The sequence below is a fragment of the Vulpes lagopus genome, chromosome 19 (assembly GCF_018345385.1).
Source record: "Vulpes lagopus strain Blue_001 chromosome 19, ASM1834538v1, whole genome shotgun sequence".
In the NCBI taxonomy this organism is placed as follows: Eukaryota; Metazoa; Chordata; class Mammalia; order Carnivora; family Canidae; genus Vulpes; species Vulpes lagopus.
This window is the reverse complement of record NC_054842.1, coordinates 3,188,076-3,213,779: the sequence shown is the minus strand read 5'-3', so window position 1 is coordinate 3,213,779 and position 25,704 is coordinate 3,188,076. Positions and strand designations below refer to the sequence as shown.

General features: G+C 36.5%; 1 protein-coding gene across 5 annotated transcripts in view; it reads left to right on the top strand.

The window, feature by feature from the left end:
- The window catches only part of SNRK (SNF related kinase), a 58,172-nt gene that overhangs the window by 13,308 nt on the left and 19,160 nt on the right, over window positions 1-25,704 (top strand). For 2 of the 5 annotated variants that reach the window (XM_041734364.1, XM_041734361.1), the window contains exons 2-3: window positions 610-710; window positions 3,872-4,566. The exons of 1 other annotated variant lie outside the window; for it this stretch is intronic. In XM_041734364.1, coding sequence (XP_041590298.1) covers window positions 3,978-4,566 — 589 coding nt within the window. In that variant the 5' untranslated portion in view covers window positions 610-710; window positions 3,872-3,977. The remainder of the gene's footprint in view (window positions 1-609; window positions 711-3,871; window positions 4,567-25,704) is intronic. 2 more of the 5 variants (XM_041734363.1, XM_041734362.1) reach the window with 2 other exon arrangements.

The following is a 25,704-nucleotide window of genomic DNA, read 5'->3' as shown; positions in this document are numbered from 1 at the left end:
TTCACATTCTCTGTTTGTAGTGATAGTTTCTTTTTTACTATTGAATTGGAATCTTCTGCTTTATGTGTTCTCAGATGCTGGCCTTATGATTGATTTCTGCTGACTTGCTAGAAGGTTGTGTGTTGTAAAGGTGGGAGTGAGTGTTTCATGAGCTGTCAAGGGTTCCTACAGGCACGCTAGGCTTGGAAACTAGCCTAGGCAGGATTGGAGTTGCCCACTGCTGCTGATCCGGCAAGTTGAGCCTCATTGTGCCTAGCTTGCAGGCTCTTAGTGATGGTCCACAAAATGTGGATTTGGTGTCTGTTACCCAGAAAGCATTTAGAAAACGGTCAGTTCACTGTTGTTCATGATTATTGTTTCCTCCTCCACTTAGTGGAATGGTCTGACTGGGCCACCTCGAACAATCTCTGTGAAATTCCTGTTCACTCATGATTGTTTGAGTGAGTTGTAATTCACAGAGGGAGAAAGATGATGGGAGAGGAGACTGGGTCACTAAGGACAAATTTACCATTTTTATATGTTTGTCTGGATCCAGCCTTAGGGTGTATATTTTGACTTTAAGCAGTTGAATAGAACTAAACTAAAATCTCCTCCTGTATTTTCTTTTAGGAAAAAGAAGCAACTAACAAAACACAGTGGTAACAAGGATTATTCAGTATGTGGTTTGCAGGGTATGTGCTGGAGCCATTGCAAAGTCACCTGTACTTTATGTAAGCCACATCTTAGAATTTGACATTGTTGTTTAGAGTGACTGAAGATCCTCAAAGATAAAAAATTTAGTTATTTCTTATGCTAACACAAAATGCACTTGATGGTAGGATTGCTTAGTGGACTCGTACTTAAAAAGATGTTCAATAACAAGGATCTTTTTCCTTCTCACCTTCAGTTAATCATAATATCCTGTTTTTAGTGTATAATTATAGTTTCATAGACCCTGGAAAGGGATATGTGTACAAAACAAAGTACAAAAAGAGTAAATTTCTTGATAGTGAAAGTGATTATTATTTGACTCTAGGGTAGTCTCATTGTGAAGAGACCTCCTTTGATTCTTTCCCATCAACTTTGTTAGTGGATTCAAAACATAATTAATTTAATTAAATTGAGATTTATTTCTAAAATCTGATTTATATGCCACTTTATAAAAATCTGTCTAAACTAAAGCGATAGATGAAAAAAACCAAATATTTTAAAACTTGGGGGTGGCTTGAAATTGTTCTGAAAGCTTAAGTTGCATTTGCAAGCTTGTACAACAGAAACATAGACTCAGGTAGAATTTTAAAACTAATCACTGCCCTTATAATTAATCAAAATTAAGATTTAAAGATAGTTTTCTGCTCCCTGGAATTAGCTTAGAGTTTCTATTTTTGAAAATAAAATATGCCTGAATTAAATTTTCTTTTGGGGAACTACTCTTCAAATAAAGCAATATCTTGCCACTCTGATTTTCCTGTTAATTCCATTAAAATTATTAGCTCAGATGACAAGATAGATAATACACAGTATGGAAGAAATTTGCTTTTTCTCCAATACCTGTACATAGTACTGGTTTCTTGTTTTAAAAATCTTTGAGAAACAGGGTTAATTTAGTTTGGTTTTGAAATTGGTTTGCAGAAACAGTATAGCATAGTTGTTAAAAGCACAGATATTGAGGTTAGGTAGCCCTAGGTTTAAATCCTATCTTTTACACTCTGCCCTGTTAGCCAGCGCCAAGTGACTTAACCATTTCTTTGCCTTAAAATGGGGCTAATAATCCTTATCTCTGAGGGCAATTGTAAGGATTAGTTACAATTAATATAAATAATATAATTATTATTATAATCATAAATAAAATATAAAATTTATAAAATTTATATATTATTTTATATATTTTATATATTTTATATATTTTATATTATATTTATATTTATATTTATATATTATTATATTATATTATATATTTATATATATTTATTATATATAAATATATTATATTTATACATATTTATATTATTTTATATATTTTATATATTATATATATTTTATATTATATATTTTATTTATGATTATAAATAAAATATAAATTTTATAAAAATATAAATAAAATGTAAATAAAATATAAATAAAAAAGGATAATATAAAGCATTTGGTATATAAATGGCATATTATACTTAGTGAATGGTAGTTTATATTTACAGTAATTACTAAAATGTAAAAAAATTAATAAACATACTAACGTTGGCTCTTTAAGCACACGCACACATGTGTGCACGTGCGCTCTCTCTGTGTATATATATATATGTATGTATTTTGAGGTGACCCCAGATATGTGTTTGAGATCATTTTAATTTGCATGTGAGAATAACTTTATGCCTCTTTTATTGTTGGTACTTTAACTCTCCAGATATTATCCTAAATGTAACATCATTTAGAGTGGTTAAATATTTATAAAGAAGATGGGCTTTGAAATAAAAATTCAGTTTGAATCTTAGTTGTAGCACTTTGATTCATTTTGCACAAATACATATAGTAGGCTTTTAATAAATGTCAGTTTTTCTTCTGTTCCTTTAAGCAAAAATGAGATCTAATGAAATGTAATGCATGCGCTTTAAAATTTAAAAAACTCCTCATTTTATGTACAATTTACTTTTGGGGGGTATTTTTCATCTAAGTGGCAGTAGATAAAAAGTACTTAATAAAACAACTGGAAACATGTATTAGAAAAGGTTTCATGGAGGGGAGGGTATACACTCATAGGACAGAGCTAGTCTTGGGAAGTGGCTGTATTCCTCTTTGAATTTTGCTATAATTCTACTAAATTTGGGTCAGAAAAAGTAATAGCGAGAGTTGAATTTGTGAGATTTAAAGTGATGTCTTAGATTTAAAATTTGTATAATTTTATACATTTGTTTTTCTGAGGGTCATTTATAAAAGTCTTTTTCTGTATTTAGAGTTTATAAAGGTTTAGAATTTTAAATGCCATATGAGATATGGTCTTTAAAACCAAATGGTCTTTAAAGTGGTTTAAGAATGCATGCATGTTTGTTTTTGAAATTTAGTCAGATCATGGTGGGTTATGTTTGAGAGTTGGAAAACTGTAATACAGATAAGCATAACTGATAAGTCCAAAGATTACCAGTCCGCAAACATTTATTAAGCAACTACTGTGTGTCAGATATTGTTCTAGGCACTAGTGACACAAGAGCAAAAAATTCCCCTGTAAGCATTTTAAAAAGAGGTTGAATTTCAAAATTTAATAAACTGTTGATTACTTGATATATCTAAAACACTCTTCAGGGGAGGGTAGAAGGAAAAAAATAGAATTTTAGAGTCCTCAGGACCCTCGCAGTCTTAAGATGGGGATGGTATATACAAAAACCTATGGAATAAGACCACACGGATGTCCTGAACTGCTGGGGAGATGTGGAGTAGGGAAGGTAATTTCAGCTGGGAGGGTTAGAGGAGGCTTCATTAAAGGACTTTGTACTTAAAGGAAATAGTGCTAGCTTTGGAATAACAGGAAAAAGTTGTTTGGTTTCTGTCCAAATGTTTATTCTGTTTTTCCCTTTTTGCCAATTCTTGACTTACTTTTTAAGACACTAATTGAAATTACTTTTGGAAAAATTTTTTTAAACATAGTTTATCAGACTTGCCAGCTTTTTTATTTGACATCACCAAAAACTTGTTTCAACTAATTTTTTTCAGCTTGCAAAATTTAATATGGCATTTAAATTCTCAACCTTTGTAACATAAACCCAAAATATATAAATAGGTTCTTATAAATGGCCCTTACTCATTTTATGTCTCTGTTTACTGCAGGCTTCTCTTAAAAAAGAGAAAGCTATAAAAGAAAAAGCTACAGAACCTTAATTTTATTTCTCCTCTTGTTTTGTAGATGTTCATGACGGCATTGAAAATGAATTCCTTATTTTCACCAGATACTCTTATATGAGAAGATCTATTTCAAACAGTCTAGATCTGTTTCCTTCTGTTGGACCAGCATGGCAGGATTCAAGCGAGGATATGATGGAAAGATTGCTGGATTATATGATCTGGATAAAACCTTGGGTCGAGGTCATTTTGCAGTGGTTAAACTTGCCAGGCATGTCTTTACAGGTGAAAAAGTAGCAGTAAAAGTTATTGACAAGACAAAATTGGACACTTTAGCTACTGGCCATCTTTTCCAAGAAGTGAGATGCATGAAACTAGTGCAGCATCCCAACATTGTACGCCTTTATGAAGTTATTGACACTCAGACCAAACTATATCTTATTCTAGAACTTGGGGATGGAGGAGATATGTTCGATTACATAATGAAACACGAAGAGGGACTTAATGAAGATTTGGCTAAGAAGTACTTTGCTCAGATTGTTCATGCTATATCTTATTGCCATAAACTCCATGTAGTTCACAGAGACTTAAAACCAGAGAATGTGGTCTTCTTTGAAAAACAAGGTCTTGTAAAATTGACAGACTTTGGTTTCAGCAACAAATTTCAACCAGGGAAGAAGCTCACCACAAGCTGTGGATCTCTTGCATATTCTGCTCCAGAAATACTGCTTGGTGATGAGTATGATGCACCTGCAGTAGGTAGGTAACCTTCTTCCAGTATTTGCCCACTTGAATTCCACCAGCTAGAGCATAGTTGGTCAAATTGGTTGTTGTTTATCTGAAAATAATTTTTTAAGGGACTTTCTTAAATGCATCGTAATTAACAGATTGGGTTTCATGAATACCATACATGCCTACAGCTGGCACTCAGTTTGTTTTACTCTTTAGATGGCAAATGTCTAAAATATATTTGTCAGCACAGAGAAAAGTGAGTAAGTTATCATTTAAGGTAACCATCATGTACTTATTATAATTCTTTTGCAGGTCTGAGAACATTTCCTATTTTCTTAGATTCTTCTGGTAGCACCCCTCATCAGCTTTTTCCTATGCATATCCTTTAACAGTCATTGAGACTCATATTGGAAGGGTACTATGAATATTACAGTTCATTATGAAGAATTTGGTCATGGGAATCATTTATTAATTGTGACCTTGAAGAGTACACTTGATTTCTGCTTTATTTCCTCATCCATGGAATAGAATTGGATCAGATAGAGGTATCACATCCCAGGTTATCATGTTTACTGTCTATCTCATTGTACAAGACATACAGACACCTGCTGAATGGTGGATTCCAGAATCTTGGTAGCCCCTGGCATTCCCAACTACCCCGTCTTCAGTCCAACACATGATTGTGTTCTGTCTTGTCATGAATTATCTACCTGGGGTGGAAGTGTTTACTGCTTTTCAGCTTGTGTCAGCTTTATCCCTTGGGATTATATCTGTTTTGAAGGTCATATAGGAATTTATTAATAATTTTTAAGGATTTGTGAAGTTAAAGGTGTGGTCAGCTTCTATAACTTTTAGTTTAATCTTGGAACAGTGTGCCTTAATACTACATGTGTGTGATATCTTCATAGATAGCACTCTTCCATTTGGCTTCTCATCATTTGAAGTGCATGTTACAGAAGATGAAAGACACACGTTGAAGAGCACATTGAAGAGTGCTGATTTTTATACTGAATATTCTGTAAACCAAGACACTGCTTTTCATGTTAGACTGTTCTGGAAAAGACAGGGTTATTGAATGGTTCCTGCCCACTATAAATAACAAGGCTTCACTAAAACATTTCATTAGAATATTTGAGTCAGAGATTTTTGATGAGTGGAGCAGGTCTAATCAGAAAAGGAAGCCAAGAATTAACAGAAGAGGAAACAAATGTCTGAAGGTGAAAATGATGTTCAACTTCACTAATAATCAGGGTAGATAAAACCAAGATCAGATACTGTTTCATACTTTTCACGTTGGGAAGAACTAAAGTCAGACAAATCCAAGTGTAGGTAAAACTATAGATCATCGGGGGGATCCCTGGGTGGCGCAGCGGTTTGGCGCCTGCCTTTGGCCCAGGGTGCGATCCTGGAGACCCAGGATCGAATCCCACATCAGGCTCCTAGTGCATGGAGCCTGCTTCTCCCTCTGCCTATGTCTCTGCCTCTCTCTCTCTCTCTCTCTGTGTGACTATCATAAATAAATAAAAATTAAAAAAAAAAGACTATAGATCATCGGGAACTCTTGTAGTATACAGAAGACAGTTTGTCAGTGTCTACTAAAGTTAAAGATTTACACAACCCTGAGACCCAGCAGTTCTCTTCCTGTGTACACACCCTAGAGATGCTCTCACTCTTGTGATTTTCCAAGAATTTTTTTTTTTAAGATTTTGTTTATTTATGAGAGAGAGAGACAGAGACAGAGACATGGGCAGAGGGAGAAGCAGGCCCCCTATGGGGAACCCAGTGCCGGACTTGATCACAGGACACTGGGATCATGACCTGAGCCAAAGGTGGATGCTCAACCACTGAGCCACCCAGGCTTCCCTCAAAGAATTTTTTTTTTTTTTAAGATTTTATTTATTTACTCATGAGACACACAGCGGGGGCGGGGGTAGAGACACAGGCAGAAGGAGAAGCAGGCTCCATGCAAGGAGCCCAATGTGGGACTCAATCCTGGGTCTCCAGGATTCCCCCCGGTGCCGAAAGCAGACGCCCAACTGCTGAGCCACCCAGGCGTCACTCAAAAGAATGTTTTTAACAGCATTATTGTGTATTCATCAGTAGGGGAATACTTGTTTGATATTCATACAATGAAATTGGTGAAAATTAATGAACTTTGTATGTCATCATGGCTGGAGTTCACAAACAGAATGTTTAAAAAAAGGAAATTAGTAAGAGAGTACTTACAGTATTAAACACTTATATAAAAGTTTGAAACAAATAAACAGTGTTATATTGTTTAGGGGTAAATGGACATGTAGTAAAGTACTGAAGAATGCATGAGGTCAAAATAGTTACTTCAGAAGGGCAGGCATTACCTAGAGGGAGGGTTTCAGTTGTATTAGTGTTATTTATTTCCTGACTTGGGTGGTAGGTACATAGGTATGCACTCTAATGTTCTTTTTTTTTTTCCTTACAAATATTGCCTAATAACACTTTTAAAAAGGGAAAAGGAAAGTGTCTGGAAGGATGCTTACCAGTTCGATAAATGGTTCGTAAAGTATGAATTGGGTGGAGTTTATGGGTAACTCTGTATTTATTTCAATTTTATGTAATTGTGTAGTTGAGATAAATGCAGAATTCCTTTAAAAAACAAGTGGACAGTAGTCTTTCTGCTAATGTAGTGTTAATTTATTATGCCAGAATCAGTCAGTGATTTTTCACAAATATGTAGTAGCATTAGTAGGGACAAGGATTAATACTGATCTATTACTAAATTATCAGATGTTACTGAATTAAGGAACTTTGGTTCAATTTTATGTGTCTTAGAGTGCACTGATCCCTAACATTGACACTTGGTTCAGGATTGTCTATTATTTTCAAAGAATCAGACTTTGATTTTACGGATTAACTGCACTTCTATTCTCTATGTCATTATTTTTTCTTTCATTGTTACTAATTTTTTCCAGGATCCTTCTGTTTCCCTTTTCTTTTTTTTTACCGTCTTGAATTGAAAGCTTTTTTTCTTTATTGTTATGATTTCCAATATTTAAAGCTGTATGTTGCCCTCTCCTGCAATCTCTGGTAACATCCTGGGGATTTCACTCTGCTGTCATTGCTGAAATTTATCTTTACTGTTTTGTTTCTTGTTTAACTCCAAGGTTCTTTTTTTCTTTTTAAATTAAAACTGGATAGATTGATTTTTCCTTTTAGCTATTTGGTTTTTAACTTCTAATTTTAGTACATTTCAGTCAGTAATGTACACTATATTCTGATTGGTTTTTGTTTTGGAAAGTGATTTTAGATTTTCTGGGTGGTTTAATATGTAGCGATTTTTGGTGACTATTCCCTTAAAATATTTGTATGTAAAGCATGTACAAAGTTTTTATACATATACATTATTAAGATTGTTAATTATGTATTTTGTTCCTTTGTGTCATGTTTTCATTCTGATGTTATTTTCTAAGGGAATTATGTTAATTTTCTACTCTAATATGAATTTTGTATTTTAATCAACTTTTGCTTATTATATGTTATTTTAAGCTGAATGAGGTATATAAACTTTTATTTAACATGATGTGCTATACACCTTTTATCAATATGAGACTGTGCATTGTTGCCGTGGATTCTATTTTGTTATTTTGTTATAGGATGCACTAGTGTCTTCCCTTAATACTCAGAGTTAATATCCATATCATTCCTTCTGCCCTCCAAACAAGAACTAAATGTAGTTTGCTTTTATTTTCCTTTTAGTTATAGATTTATAATTTGCTTTTATTACTTAAATACTTTTTTCTGGTTCAGTAATGCTTTAAGATCTGTTGAAGAATGTGGACATATCTTAAAATTGTGTTCTTAAGCATCTTTATTCCATTATTTGACCTAACTTACTACATGTGAAGAGCATCTCAAAATACAATATGAATTTAAAAATGACTAGCTGGTCTATCTGAAAGGCATTGCCTTGTCTTGTGAAAAAGTAGATTAGTAAAACATAAATTGAGACATTTTTGATTGTTAATTTGTGTGTAACTTATAGTTTGTGTAATTTGCCAGTTTTTGGAAATCTTGGCATATTCAACCCAAGAGTTGTGGTTTAGAAGCCACATTGAATTCCTTAAGGCAGTCTGTTCCTTGCTCTGCTTTAGCATGATGAAGAAATATCTCAGCATGCTCCCTCTTACAAAGGAGTCTCTTAGGGAATGTAGGAAATGGGCAGCCACCAGAACTGTGATTGTAGTATTATGTGTATAATATGTTTAAATATTTTCTCTTTGAAAACTTTTAAAAGGATTACTCCTTCTTGTACAGATTGTGCAACCTTGGCCATAATACATTTGTAAAATAGTCCAAAAGGACATAAACCAGAAATTCTCTTTGGTTTATCTAAATTTGCTATTACAGTTTCTTATGAATTGATAACTCCTTGCTTTTGTTTCCAATTTTTTCCAGAAAAGCTATTAATGTGCTTGTTTCTGCAGTTTTCTCCAAATCTCTGTGGGTACATCTTTATTTCCCTGCTCAAAGTTACCATTTATTAGAGGCAGATGTCTTAGTAATGTTAGTGTTTTCTGACTTGAACCTTCTCTTCCCAGAGTCAGGTTCTGGTTAATTTTATATTATTTACTCTTCCACAGTTTGCCATTCAGACTGTGGGTCCTGATGGGTTCTAGATTAAAAGACCTTGGCTTGTGTCATAGTTCTAGATCCAAGTTGGGGGTTGGGATTATATATTTTTAAGCCTTTTTTTTTTTTTTTTTTTGTGCATAAGGAAGTTTGGTCTGCTTAAAGTATTATCTTGTTTGCTTTATTTAAAAAGGTAAACATAACACCTGCCTGCATGGTACGTGTCTAACATGAGCTGCACTGCATCCGTAGCCCAGGCAAACACATGTGGCATCCAAGTGTACAGAACTGAAAAACGTGTCCATAGACATGTGGCATGGACCTTCCACAGTCTAGCTGCCAAGTGCATGGTCACATACTCTGAAAGATACCTTTTACAGAGTGTAACATCATCACTTGTCATATAAAACCAAAAGGAAGAATCTCACATTGTGAGAAATGCCAGTTATTTCAGAAATCAGTTAAAAATTGATCTGGCCTGAACCCTGTGTAAACAGAAGCACTTTATGGTATTAGCTCTGTATGCACAATGTACTGGCTTTACAGTGTGAATGTTGTGTAATTATATATTTAGGAAACAGCAAAAGTTCTGTGCTTTGAGTAAAATCTTTTGATTTTTATAAATAAACTACTATAGAATTAATATTTGTAATAAAGATTCTTGACCATGAAATGTTATGGGTAAGCTATAGGTGCCATACAAATGGGTTTCTTAGGCTAAACAACCATTGATTTTTTTTAAGTGAGAGACCTGAAAAATGAGATAAAAATGACTTATGTGCTTTTAATGTTTTCCCTCCTACATTTTTAGCTCTGATGCTTATGGTTCTCACTGTGTTTTAAGATTCAGATCAAATGAAATATATGTTGACACTACTTTGAAAAGTATAATTTACTCTACTGGTGGTATGGTAAAGATCTAGATTGATGGGGATGCCTGGGTGGCTCAGCTGTTTGGCGCCTGCCTTTGGCCCAGGGTGTGATCCTGGAGACCAGGGATCGAGTTCCGTGTCGGGCTACCTGCATGGAGCCTGCTTCTCTCTCTCTGCCTGTGTCTCTGCCTCTCTCTCTCTGTGCCTCTCATGAATAAATAAATAAAATCTTTAAAAAAAAAAAATCTAAATTGATGGTTCTTTACTTACCACCTATAAGTTTCACCTGGAGCAGATTTAAAAAAAAAAAAAAAAAGCAAACCTGGCCTGGGCCTTACCCAAGAGATTGTGATTTAGATAGTCTTGGGCGAGGCCCTCGTCCAAAAGCTTCTGTGAGATTCTGATGTGCATTCAGCCTTGCCTACCTGTGATTTAAAATCCTAGAATCAAATGATTTTGGTTATTTAGTGAAAAATAGATTCCTTACATTTTATAATATTCTTTAAAAAATAAATGTTCAGATGAAAATGCTTAAACCTCTTTAGTTTCAAAAATTGAAAAAGAACATAGATCCTTTTTTGGTGTTAATAATTGAGCTTAGATTTCGCTCCACTTCCTCTCCCCTATTTTAATCACACCGTGTGCTTATTTAGAGATAAGTAAGTGAAAACCAAATTTTAGATCCTTAGGAAATTTTTTCTGATGTTATTCCAACACCTGGAACTTCACTCTAGACACTCCTTGCTTTTCCTGTTAGGAGCCTGGAGACTATCCTGCTTATTTGCTTTCCACTGCCATGCCTGGAGCTGTTTGTCAGGGTGTCCCTTGGCCTTGTGCAGGTTAGAAGGTTGCCTCACCGCCTCATTCAAAATAATTTATTTTCTCTCTTTCTCTTTCTCTTTCTCTTTTTCTTTCTCTCTCTCTCTCTTTCTTTTTTTCTTTATTAGAGAGGGAGGATGATTACAAGCGGGGGTGGTGGTAGTGAGAAGGAGAAGCAGACTTTCTGCTGAACAGGGACCCCAGTGTGGGTCTCGATCACAGGACCCTGAGATCATGACCTGAGCTGAAGGCAGATGCGTAACTGACTGAGCCACCCAGGTGCCCCCAAAACCATTTTCTTCAGAAGATTTATAGCACCTTCACACTTTTCTAAGGGGTTTTGCTGCCGCTCACTAGACTTGGGTTTGCCCTCTCAAAGCCTGTGTGGAAAGACAAAGATGTACAGGACTGATTTACCTAGGTTCCACTAGAATAAAAACTGGAAGTTACTATTCATATACTTTCAGATTAGCGCCCAAGCTCTGAGTCTTTGGTACTTCATGTGAGGAAGTGGGAATTGGGCTGATTGACATAACTGTGCATTTTTGAAAGAAGATAAGGAAGTGAGTTTAGAGGCAGGTTTCCTGTCATTTGTACCATGCTGCTTGTTTTCAGATATTGACAGTTGCAGGTGACAGGAAGTCCTGGGGCTTTGGGCAGGAGTAGGTAAGGAATTATCCTGTGGAACAGCTGGAAGAGAGGGGGAATTCCTTAGGAGGTGGCAATTTTAGATAGTCACCACTCTTAAGAGAAAAATATGCTTATCAGTTCCTTTTAAAATTTATATGCATATCTCTCCTCTGCTCAGAACACTTTAAAGACTTACATTTCCTTCACCTGTCAACACCCGAGTCCTCACAGAGGCCAGCATGGCCCTCAAGATTGGCTTCCTTATTTCCTTGCTCACTTTTTCTTCCCAGTCTTCTTTCAGTTGCTTGCTCAGCTCTAACAGCACTACCTTCTTGATGTTAGTCACATTCCACATCCAGTCATGTCTCTGGGCTCTTCTGTCCCCTTCCCTCTGCTTAGGCCACTCTTGCCCACTGCCACCCTCTTGGCCAGGCCCAGCCCTCTCCTCCAGAGGTGGAGGGCCCCAGCGCCGCATCTTCCCCACGTGACTCACTTCTGTGGTCTCTGTTACCTCCATCTGAAATGAGGATAGTGATAGTTCCTGCCTTTAGCATTGTTGAAGGAGTTCGATGAATGACAACATGGAAGTACTTAGCTCAACACCAGACACAAAGTCAGTCTTCAATCAGATACAACTGTCAGTGACCCTTTTGGGGGTGGTCACACTATATCAGGTTTCTGCGGTGCCAAAGGGTATTTAAAGATCATGGTCTCATTTTCCTTTCAAGGTGCTTGCTTTGTGTTTGGAAATTTGTCCTCAGGGGAGTTTCTGAAATGTTGGCTGCTGTGAGAGAACCAGGAGGGAGGGGCAGGCCCAAGAACTTTGCTCTTGTGTTTTTCTCACACATGTTTGTTGTTGTATTTAACTTTCAGAATGTAGGAAATAGGTTAGCTTCTAAAGTAGTGATTTCTCTTTTTTTTTTAAATTAAAGTTAGATAAAAACAAATGGAAATATTTATTTGGTAACTGGTTGGTTTCTTGGAACTTTAGAAGAACTTTATAAAACACTTAAAATAGCCGTCTTAACACAGAAATACAGAAACTGAATCTACTTCTATTCAGGTTATAGCACAGGAAACCTTTAGGGAGTTGAAAACATCAGATCTGTTTGGGGTGTGTGTGTATGTGTGTGTGTGTGTGTGTGTGTCCGTGTGTAGAAGTGTAAACCTGTTGAAGAAAGACTAGTTTGCAAAACAAAAAATCAGTAGTTAGCACAAACTTTCAACACAATAAACTTGGAATCTTGTTAGTCACAATATACATTGCCGGACAAACAACTCAAATGTTGAGCAAAGTCACTGTAGTGTTTTTAAGAACTGATGAAAACTGTATTGACATACACGTGCTGTTCTCAATTGCGCTCTTGTTCTTGCCCTGAGATGGCCTGTTGGGACTTGTTAGTGACATGTCTCCGTTTCTGGGGAAACTGTCCCTCCACGTCAGGAAGTTGCCTGTGTGGTCCTGGAGTTGTCATGACTCCCAGAGCAGCTGCCTAGGAAATGCTTTCACGGGCACATTAACGAACATAGTAGTGTGTTTTTTTTCTTTCAAGGGCTGTGGCTTCTCTCAGATCCTCACATGTTGATACAGACTTTGGTGGAGAAAGATGGAGAGCAGACATAGAACAAGGCACCATAGAGCTAAGCCAAGCTAATTAGCAGAGATGTACTGTTGAACTGGTGCTTCCTTCCAACTGTGGTTCCAAATACATGTCTTTGCTGTTTTTAAATGTCTTCTTCCAGTCATTCTTTATAACCCATTTTCTATCTAACCTACTTTTTCTTTGAAAAGCATTGACTTATCTTACCTAGTTTTTATTGATTATTGATTAAAAAATATTGATTATACATTACGGTGATGTCTTTAAAATCATATCTAGTATAGTGCAGAGCAGTGCCTAATTTAATATTATAAAATTTTAATTCAATTATCTTAAACCTTGGAACCTAGGGAAAACATTGTAGGACCTCAGCATCTGTGGCACTGTCCAGTGAATAAGAGAACAAGACTTTGTGGAGTGAGATGCTCTTTGTAGATACATCTAAATTGCACCTAGGATTCAGCCAGGCACAGAGTAGGTATACTAGATAGAAATAAGGGAGGGGTTGTAGATGGCTGAAAACAGGATGATGTAAGGGACACATGCCCTGATGGCCTTTTCCCTTTGGAATTGGATGGGATGACACCAGATCTTGCTCATTTCAGTTGGCTCACTTGTGCCCCTTGCTCAATAGTAAGGTCTTTGAGAGAGAGAACTGTGTGTTTATGTATTTATCTAAGTCCCATCCCTATCACCTGGTAAACAACCACAAGGTCTTAATGTTTGTTTAAATGAGTAAATATTGCAGAGATGAACTAAAGAAATGAAAATGTACATTCTTTTAAACTTGTTTGCAAAGTGTAATTTTGACCCCATGGTCCCTCCTGATGTCCTTGCTCACATTGGCGCTCCTTTTCACTGCTTTCTGGATAAATATTAATGTGTCCTGGACTCACTGTGAGTCTGATGGAAGCCGTGGTTCCTCTCTTCATGGAGAGGCAGAGCTGCAGTTTCAGGCATGTTATAACATATGACCACTCTGAAGCCCCTTTTTTGGATCTGATCTTGCAGGCTTGCTGGGCTGAGTAGAAAGTGTGCCCACAACTTTGAGAGGAAGGATGAACATGGGCAGTTTTGAAATAAGTTTTGGAGCATAAATTATAGGTGAAGAATAGTGTCCTTATTTTTGTGCCTTTGGCTACTTTACTTTTTGTTTTATACATTTAGATCTCTTATTTTCCTTACTGTGTTTTAAATTTCCTAGTTATAACTTGGAAGTTTGTAATAGAAAATTGAAAGTAAGCTTATAGACAGGGCTTCTTCCAAAAGGAAGATCAAGTCATTGGGGATATGGTGTGTTTTTGTTTTTTGTTTTTTAAAGTCAGAGAATTAGGGGCGCCTAAGTGGCTTAATTGATTAGGTATCTGCCTTCGGCTTGGGTTGTGATCCCAGCATCCTGGGTTTGAGCCCCGCATTGGGTTCCCTGTTCGGTGGGGAGCCTGCTTCTCCCTCTCCCACTCCCCTTGATTGTGCTCTTCTCTGTCAAGTAAATAATAAAATCTTAAAAAAAAAAGAATTAATTTGTAGATATTTGGTGTGTTTGATATGTGTGTGTGTGTGTTTTTTTTTTGTAAGCCCATTTTGTGTTATTAACAGTTTGTATGTATTGACTATTCACTGACATTAGGAGGTCCTTGTTACAGTTTAAAGAGACTTAACATGAATTAGGAGCTTCAGTAGATAGCAAGGAAGCTTCTCAGGTGGTGTGATCCCCATCTTCCAAGGTGTGATTCTCAGTTTTGTACTCAGTGGTAAGTAGTTTCTAGAGGACTAAAACTGGCTTAACAAATTCTTAGGAGACTAATGTATAAAATACCAATTGATTGATACAAAGATTTTATTTATTTTTATTTTTTATATATTTTTAAGGATTTTATTTATTAATTCATGAGAGAGACAGAGGCAGAGAAGCAGGCTCCCTGTGGGGAGCCTGATGCTGGACTGGATCCCAGGACCCCTGGATTACTACCTGAGCCAAAGGCAGAGGCTCAACCACTGAGCCACTCAGGTGCCCCAATAAATGAGATTTTAAATATTCAGTCCACTACAAGTTTATATTCTTGCTTCAGATTAGTGATATTTTCCCTAAATTTACCTATTTTTCAGGTTTCTAAAAAGTTGACATACAGAAAATTTTCTTTTAGGTATAGTATAAGTTGATTTTGTTTAACCTTTTTAGGAACTTTTGTGATCCATTGAAAGTCCCAAGGTCACATGATTCTTGTTTGGATTTCTGCCTAGCTCTTAGAAAGGGCTCATCCCTATTCTGATATTTTAGTTCATTTATTTCTTTTGCTTCCAAAGCCCTGAAAACAAGGTTTCAGCAAGTTATCGTTTTGTTTCTGGTTGTGACAGCACGATCTTCAGTCTGTTAAATATATTACATCCTGGTGGTTTTAGATTAATCCTAATTTTGTTCTCAGTCATCAGTTTGTGGGTAGGATATGTTGTTATCTGTCCAAGGATAGCCATATTATCAAGTTGTCAGTAAAAAGCTTGATAAAAAATTTTTGGATTTACTGTCCAGCTTCGGTATCAAAATGAATTCATTAGTAAACCAAAGCAAAAGTAGTTAGAGAAGTTGTGTTCTGTTTCTGACTTTTGACCCTTCTGGCTGCTGTCAGGAGATGAAAGGGGACAGCTTTCCATGTTGACGAAGTTTTTAAGGCTTCATTCTTGAGTTACTTCATGTAAGAGCAACAAATTTCAGCATCCTTAGCTATCAGTGCCTCTTAGAGAAATATTTATTGATCACTTTCTTTAGATGAGTTCTTGAGTTGTTCCATAGCAGAGCACCATGAAGCAAGCAGATGCTCCTGGAATGCTGAAATGGGCTGTCCTAAGCCCATGTAAAAGTTCATGTATTTTGTTTATAGTTTTCATTCAGGGTGTCACTTGGATCCTTATTTAGTTAATTTTACATAAAATTCTAGCAAGTTCAGTAAATTAGTATTTTGAGCCTTCCCATAGGTAGGTAACATTAGGGACTTTTTAGAGGTTGGCCCACTGATAGCAAAGATGAGAAAGAACAATGAAATCATAACTGAAAACTCAAAAACATGATATTCCTGAACAATCAGTGGATCAAAGAAGAAGGGGAAGTGAAAGTTTCTCAAGACATAGGAAAATGGAAACACAATATACTAGAACAGCTATATGCTGACAAACTGGACAACCTAAAAGAAATGGAAAAAGTCTTAGAAACATATAGCCTATCTATTTTGAAAGCGAGCTCTACTTTGAAAACTATAAGACATTTGTGAAAGATAGCAAAGATACAAATAAATGGAAAGAAGCCTGTGTTCATGGATTGGAAGAATTTAATATTGTTAAAACGTCACTGCTACCAAAAGCCATCTGTAGATTCAGTGCCATTTCTATCAAGATTCCAAAGATTTTTTTTTTTTTTACAGAAATAGCAAAAAGCATTCCTAAAATTTATATGGAACCACAGTAGACCCAAAATAGCCAAAGCCATCCTGAGAAAGAAGAAAGCAGGAAGCATACTTTCTGATTTCAAGCTCTGCTATAAAGCTCTAGTCCTGTAGAAGAGTGGTTTGGGCATAAAAACAGACAAATGGACCAATGGAACAGGATCAAGAGCCCAGAAAAAAACTCAAGCATTTACATTCACTAATATTTGATAAGGGAGCCTGGAATCCTCATTGAAGAGAAGATACTGTCTTCAATAAATTGAAGAAAATTGGATGTTCACATGTAGAAGAATGACACTTGACCCCTCCTAACACCAGTCACAAAAATTAACTTGAAATGGATTAAAAACTTAATATATTAATGGATTTCTGCCTAGCTCTTAGAAACTCTTAAGAAAACAGGAAAAACCTCCTTGACATGGGTCTTGGTAATGATTTCTTTGGATATGACACCTAAAGGACAAGCAATAAAATAAAAAACAACTGGGACTACATCAAAGAAAAAAGCTTCTGCACAGGAAAAGAAATCATCAACAAAGTGAAAAACAACCTATGGAATGGGAAGAAATATTTGCAAACCATATATCTGATAAGTGATTAATATCCAAAATGTATAAAGAACTCCTACAACTCAGTAGTGGCAAAACCAAATAATCTAATTAAAAATGGGTAAAGAACCTAAATAGACGTTTTTCCAGAGAAGATGTACATGAAAAGATGTTCAGCATCACTAATCATTTGAGAAATACAAATTAACACCACAATGTAAGGAGATGCCCCTTATACCTGTTAGAAAGGCCATCATCAAAAAGACATTTGTTATCACAAATGCTGGCGTGGATATGGAGAAAAAGGGAACCCCTGTGCCCTGTTAGTTAGAATGTAAACTGGGAATACATCCAATGAAAGGAAAAATACTAATTCAAAAAGATACCTACACCTCCATGTTCAGAACAGCATTATTTAGTAGCCAAGACATTGAAACAACTGTTAGTGTCCATCAGTGGATAAATGAATGAAGAAGTTGTGGTGTGTATATGTGTGTGTGTATATATATATATATACACACAAACAATAGGATATTATTCAGCTATAAAAATTAGGAAATCCTACCACTTGTGACATATGGACCATGAAGGTATTACGCTAAGCAGAATAAGGCAGAAATATAAATATTGTATGATCTTATTCATATGTGGAGTCTAAAACCAAGCCAAAACAAACAGCATAGTCAGAAAAAGAGGTCAGATTTGTGGTTATCAGAGGTGAGGGATGGGGGAAGGGGGAATTGGAGGAAGGTGTTCAAAAAATACAAACTTTGCACTGTTGGTGGGAAGGTGAACTGGTGCAGCCACTCTGGAAAACTGTGTGGAGGTTCCTCAGAGTTAAAAATAGACCTGCCCTACGACCCAGCAATTGCGCTGCTGGGGATTTACCCCAAAGATACAGATGCAATGAAACATCGGGACACCTGCACCCCGATGTTTCTAGCAGCAATGTCCACAATAGCCAAACTGTGGAAGGAGCCTCGGTGTCCATCGAAAGATGAATGGATAAAGATGTGGTCTATGTATACAAGGGAATATTACTCAGCCATTAGAAACGACAAATACCCACCATTTGCTTTGACGTGGATGGAACTGGAGTGTATTATGCTGAGTGAAATAAGTCAATCGGAGAAGGACAAATATTATGTGGTCTCATTCATTTGGGGAATATAAAAAATAGTGAAAGGGAATTAAGGGGAAAGGAGAAAAAATAAGTGGGAAATAATAGGGGAGAGAACATGAGAGACTGCTAACTCTGGGAAATGAACTAGGGGAGGTGGGCGGGCAGGTGGGGGTGACTGGGTGACGGGCACTGAAATGGGCACTTGACGGGATGAGCACTGGGTGTTATTCTATATGTTGACAAATTGAACACCAATAAAAAATAAATTTATTAAAAAAATACAAACTTTCAGTTATAAGATAAATAAATACGGGAAATGTAATGAACAGCATGATGACAGTAGTTAACGCTGTTGTATGGTATATAGGAGAGTTAAGAGAACAGATCCTAAGAATTCTCATCATGAGAAATTTTTCTTTTTATTGCATCTATATGAGATAATGGTTGTTGACTAAATTTGTTGTAATCATTTCACAATATGTATAAACCAAATTATCATTCTGTATACCTTAAAGTTATACAGGTGTATGTCAGTTATTTCTCAATAAAAGGAGGAGGGAGGAGAAAAAGCCAAATATGGATGTTTGTTTACCACATGGAGTCCAGGCCATGTGGACTGGTTATGGGCTCTTGGAGGTAGGGCAAAGTACATACTTGTTATGGAAGCAGCTCTAACAGGGGTATCTTGGATGAAGGGTAAGATGGAGCCATCTTTTTATAAGCCAGATGCTTGTTTCTTTCTCTGCAAATGAAGGAACAGAGATGAATTGTGGCAAGGGACACAAAGGGCAGTAGTGCCATCTCTCCTGGACATTTTCCCTTCATTTCCAAGCCCTAAGGTCTCATTATGATTGCATCTCAGCGCTTACCACAGTGCCTGGCAAACAGTGATGCCACACATTTATGAAAATTCATTCAGTGCCTGCTTTGTAGCCCTTTAGAGTAAGGACCAGTGCCCCCAAAGACAGCACTGTGTTAGCATGGTTCTTTAGTAATTTTAAGTGATGTGGGAAAACAGGCTCTAAATAGTTTTCACTTCCTCATTATTAGAAAGCATCAGAGGAGGAATTAATAAATTATACTGGAAATAATTAAACATTTAAGGAAGAAGGCATGATATATCCCTATCTATGTTATGTGTCAAAATAAATTCTAGGTGAATTAAGGATTTGTATATAAAGAATTAAGCTCCCCCCCAGGTAATATTCATAAGATCTTGGCCTTCTAAACAGGAATCATAAGGAAAAGGTGATAGGTATGATAATAGTTTATGGATATAGTGCACATATTTTTTAGAAATTATAATGGAAACCAAGGAAATTATTTGTAATATAGATGATTACTATTCTTACTCTAGAAAGAGCTTTTACAAATCAATGAGGAAATCTAAAGACAAATGAAAATAGAGTTTATTAAAAAATTACATAAAAAAACAATAAATATGGAAAAGTCTAACATTAAAAGTAAATGGAGTATTCAGGACTTAGTATAAAGCTACAATAATCAAGACTACGATATTAATGAAAAGGCATACATATAGATCAGTGGAATAGAAGAGAGTCCATAAATAAATCCATACATATATGGTCAAATGATTTTCAGAGGAAATACTAAAGCAATTCAGTGGCAAAAAAGTAGTTTTTTCAACAGTGTTGCTGGAACTATTAGATATCTGTATGCAGAAAATGAATCTTGATCCGTTTCTTACATGACTTAAACTCAATGTGTATCATAGACTTAAATGTGAAATATAAAACTGTAAAACGAAGAAAATATAGAAGGTCTTTGCATCTTTGACTTAGGCAAAGCTATTTTACTTTATTTTTAAAAACTATTTTAGGTATATCAAAAGCATGATCTATAAAAGAAAAATATGATAGATTGGATTGTGTAAAAATCAGCTCCTGCTTCTTGAAATATGCTGTAAAGCCACCAGCAGGGAGAAAATATCTGATAGAGAATATGTAAAGAATTCCCAAAGGTTAGAAGATACATGCAAATGATAAATCCACTAAGGGGTTAAAATCCAAAATATATAAAGAACTTCTATAACTCAGCACCAAAAAACACAAATAGTCCAATTAAAAAATGGGGCAGAGGAACAGACATTTTCTCCAAGAAGGCATACAGATGGCCAACAGACACATGAAAGATGCTTAGCATCATTAATCATCAGTGAAATGTATATTGAAACCATAGTAGGAGATCACTTCATACCAATCAAAATGGCTAGATCAAAAAAAGAAGAAATAAGTGTTGGTGAGGATGTGGAGAAAAGGGAACCCCTGTGCACTATTGGTACAGCTGCTGTGGAAAACAGTATGGTAGTTTCTCAAAAAATTAAAAATAGAAATACTGTATAGTCCAGTAATTCCACTACTGGATTTTTACCCAAAGAAAACAAAAATAGTAATTTGAAAAGATTTATGCACCCTTATGTTTATTGCAGCATTATTTACAATAGCGAAGGTATGGAAGCAACCTAAGCAACCATTGATAGATGAATGGATAAAGGCAATATAGTGTGTACAAACACACACACACAGTGGAGTACACTTCAGCCATAGAAAAGGGTGAGATCTTGCCATTTGTAACAACATGGATGGACCAAGAGGGTATTATGCTAAGTAAGTCAAAGTCAAATGCCATGTTTTCACTTACAAAGGAATCTAAAAAACAAAAATTAAAAAATCAGATTCTTAAGTACAGAGAACAAATGCATGGTTGCCAGAGGGTTTGGGGGGTGGGGAGAGGGGTGAAATAGATAAAGGGGATTAAGAGGTACAGATTTAAGTAAGTCATGGAAGTGGAAAGTACAAGTAATATTGTAATAACATAAGGTGACGTTTATCATGAGCACTGAATAATGTGTAGAATTGTCAAATCGCTATGTTGTACGCTTGAAACTAATATAACACTATGTCAGCTGTACTTCAGTAATTTTTTAAAAAAGCTTTTGAAGCTGTTTTTCAGGAAATAATGTAAATGCAGTCAATATGACCATTTTAAGATAAAGCTGTTTTTCTTTATTGCTAGAGATGGTATATAAAAAACTCTCAAAACTCAATAAATTAAAAGGCAACCCAATATTAAAATGAATGAAGGATGTGAACACATAATTCACCAAAGAAGACATAATATGGCAAATAAGCACATATAGGTGCTCCACATCATTAGTCATCAGGAGAATGCAAATGAGAACTACATCCTCAGAATGGCTGAATATGAGGGGAAAATAATCAGGATAATGAAAGAAAATACAGTACAAATTAAAACAAATTATCGTATCTTTACCTAATAGGCTAATATTAAAGAATGTCTGTGGTGTTGATGAGTGTGTGAGGGACTCCCACAGGCTGCTGATAGAATCTTCTGCCCCTAAACATGTATTTCTCATAATCTGAAAAAAAATAAATGTTAAACACTGGGAAATGCATGGTTATATTTGAGAGAGCTTTCTAGCTAAAGTTTTAATATGAAGGAATAGTCATAATCCCATGTGGAACTAACCGGATTGTATGTTTATTGTAATTCCTAGGAAGAAAAAACATGCTGACTTTTTTTTTAAGGTAGGAAAATAAGTTTTATACACTTTCAGCCACATGCCTATTTAGGTGTTATGCATGGAAAACAAACCAAAATCAAACATTTCAAGAACCAATTAGTTTGAATTTTGAATCTTATTACAGCAAATACACTATTTTAAAGTTTTTTTCCTCTTTATCCTCAATGAGAAAGTTAAAGTCTTTTGACAAGTTTAAACATTTTGGGCAATCTAGGGTAACGTGTTCTGTTAAAGGATAAACTTCATTTGATTTTGTATCCCCCACATGCATTAAATATGGTGTGCCTTTTGAAAGAGAACCGGTGGGAGTTGGTATATGCAGGTGATTTTTAAAAAAAATTTATTTATTCATGGGAGACAGAGAGGCAGAAACATAGGCAGAGACTCCCAAGGGGAGCCTGATGTGGGACTGGAGCCCGATGAGGGACTCAGTCCGGATCCGAGGATCATGCCTGGGCCGAAGGCAGATGCTCAACCACTGAGCCACCCAGCGTCCCTATGCAGGTGATTTTTATTAACTGATATTTTAATGGCTTTTATATTTTTCTTATGTTAGCATACCTCAGCCTTATGCAAAAGGCTCAGCGTTCTTAGAATAAATTTAAGAAAACATCAGAATATTCCACTACCTATTAGAATAAAGCATCAAGCAGACTTCACATTTATAAAATGCTAATCATACAATTCTTTAGTGTGCATGGTTTATATTGTTTGACTAGACAAATAGAATTGGACATTTTTAGATTTGATTCTAAATCTAAGCATTCCTACTTTTAGATCAAAGTTAGACTTGTGAAATTTGCATCATTCATAATCTCGTGGGAAGTTGACATGTGAAATCACTTCTGAAAACTAAGTCTGCAGTCACTGTGTATCCACAGCAGCAGCTCCCCTTTCTGAAGAGCATCCATGTTGAAATTTATTATAGAAGAAGGTGTGCATGTTGCCATGCTCATGGTCCTGTTTTCCACATTTTAAAAGTATTTCTAAAATATGAACACTTTAGACTTTGTGGCTAGTGTTATGATGAAATTAGACAAAAGCCAAAGATTTTTTTCCCATAAGCTTAGTGTAAAAGGAAGTATTTAGTCTTTACAAGGTATTTTTTTAAAGGTATAATTTTGGGAAACTGTGAATTTGTAACGAATTCCTGCCTCACCCAGGTATTTAGAAATGCCTTGAGGAACTGTTTTGGCTAGTTGGAGATTTGGGAATGCCCCTGAGGTGGGTTGCACTGTGGTGGCTCTGGCTTTGGTGTCCTCTTCCCCTTGTGAACCCTTGGGAGTGCTATGCTCCAGCACACATGGAAGTAGAGGGTGAAATGGCCAGCAGCACTGATGTGGCCCCTTCTCTGGCCTCACAAGACCCAGTGTATATTATTTGAGAGGTTTTTTGGTCCTTGAAAGAAGATAATTTTGCTAAAATTCAAACTAAAATAATTCCTACTGTAACTATTTATGCTGTGGAAGGATTAGTCTATGAATTCATTAAGGAAACCTTGCAGAACCAAGTGTCCCCAGGCCACAGGTTGAGAATCACTATCTCAACGAGTAGGCTTTTTTTTTTGTTGTTGTTAAATTACCTTTACATTGCTCTAAAGATGTTTTTGCTTATCCCACTGAAGTACGTACACTTCATAATGTTCTGTTAAGCACACCTAATTTTAATTACTTTTTAAACAAGCAATAAATGAATGCTCTTGTAAGATAATTTAAATAGTACAGAAGTAGGTGGAATAAAAAGTATTAAATTCTTTTTGCTTTTCCCTACCTGTCTCCTATACTTAGAGGTAAGGATTTTCTCCATCCTTGCACATTCTGTAGTGATACATGTAGGGCTCTTTGCCCCAGACACCCTCTCAGAAATTACCAGATGACTGGGAGTGTCCACCTTTTGTAGAAGAGAAAACTGAGGCACAGAAGGCAGATATAACTTGGCTAAGAACACATAACTAATTACATGGCCGAGGTAGGATTTTGATCCCAGGTCTCTGATGCTTTAGCCCAGGCCTGCTCTTTTCATTAGGCCATACTGAAGGAAATCACATGATTTTAGCCTGGCCTATCTTTTTTGCTCTTCATCTATAAAGTTCACTAAAATCAGATTTGTAAAGCAATTTATGAAAGAATGCTGAGTTGGAAGGGTATCTGCTGCTTGTCTGGTTTGGATTTATGACCATGTGCAATCCCACAGTGTATGATTGATAACCTCTGGACTTCTTGAACTTTTTCCTGTTTTCTTTTGAATTGAAAAAACAAGTTTGCGCAAGGCGTCAAACCCCTAACTGAAACAAACTGCAGCTTCTCTTTACTGATCCTCACCTCCCCCCACCCCGGGTACTCCAGCTCCTTTCCCTCTTAGCTTTTATCTGAAAGACCGTAATAACCTAGTGACTGCCCCTGCAGGAGCAACTGCCTTTTGCAGGGCCCTACCCAAGCAGTATTTGCCAAAGTACTCCTTTCTCTTCAGCTTCAGGTTCACTCTGACATTCAGCAAATTTCTGAGGGTGTAGGGGACGGGTTCTGCTCTCCAGGAGCTCTGAGTAATAGAGGAAAACATCTAATTACAGCTCACTGTGGTGATGCCTTGGTTGCTAGGTTGGAGGGCAATTGGGCAGATCTCAGGGAGAGTCGAGCGTCAGTGGTAGGAGGAGCCTTGGAGGATTGTGGGCATGTGCAGGAGTTGGCAGGATCTTCCTGACTTCCAGAAGGAAGTCAGAGGACTCTGTGGTACAGAGTCTGGGTGCCTCCCAGGTTTTGACTGGATAGGTGGAGGTGCCATAAGACCACACTAGAACTTAGATGAGATGAATAGATTTGGGTAAAAGGTGACAAACTTAGTGTGGACAGCATTGATTTTTGAAGTCCTCAGGGGGCATTTAGATGAATTCAGGTGTGGGAAAGAAGTGTTTTGAAGTAGGTATGAATGATGGCATTCATTCTAACTTTCTTCTTCCTCCTCCTCCTCCTCTTCTTCTTTCTTCTTTTTTCTTTCTTCTTTCTTCTTCCTTCTTCCTTCTTCTTCTTCTTCTTCATTTATTTATTCATGAGAGACACAGAAGGAGAGAGAGGCAGAGACACAGGCAGAGGGAGAAGCAGGCTCCATGCAGGGAGCCCGATGTGGGACTCCATCCAGGGTCTCCAGGATCACGCCCTGGGCTGAAGGCAGTGCTAAACCGCTGAGCCACTGGGGCTGCCCCCTAACTTTCTTCTTAAGAGAAGAAATGGTTATTACTTTGATAAACCTTTGCTTCTAACCAGAGTATTGGTAAAACCAGAAATAATAATAAGTACTTTAAAATATGGACTTAATCAAATGTTTCGTTCCTCTTCCGCCCCACTCTTAACCCTGTTAGTTCAGAAGACCACTTGGAGAATGGTCTCTAGTCTGGTCCCTCAGAACCAACCACTGATCTTGTTGGGAACAAGAATCTTCAGTAATCAGAGTTCTAGGTGATGTTGAATATAGATAAGTAGTTCTTACTGTGTAGGGAGGAATTCACATTAGTAGACCTAGGGTTTCTGAATATCCATATGAGTTACAGATATCCTGAGACCTATGTGTTTGTGTAACAGCACTAAGAAAGCATTGCCTTTTACATTAGTTTTGGGTCATATGTCAGTGGCCAGTAACCACAGTTGGAACTGAAAAGTGATCGCATAAATCCTGCTGGTTGTAAGTGGTGTTGTAAAAGGTGCTGGTCCCTGCTTCATCTGTAGTGATTTTAGAACATTCGGTAGCTTCTGTTATGGTTAATGGCTATACTGATAAAAGAAAGCCAGAAGGAAGAAATAGAGGTTTCCACGTGAAACTTTTCTTCTGGTCTTCCCATTTTTATTTCTAATCCCTGCTCGCACTTTTGCTCTCTGGATAATTCACTTCAGAAATGATTTTTTAGAAAACCTCTCAATTATATCATCCTCCACCTAACCCCTGCCCCACCATTTGGCAGTAGCTTTTTTTCAAAT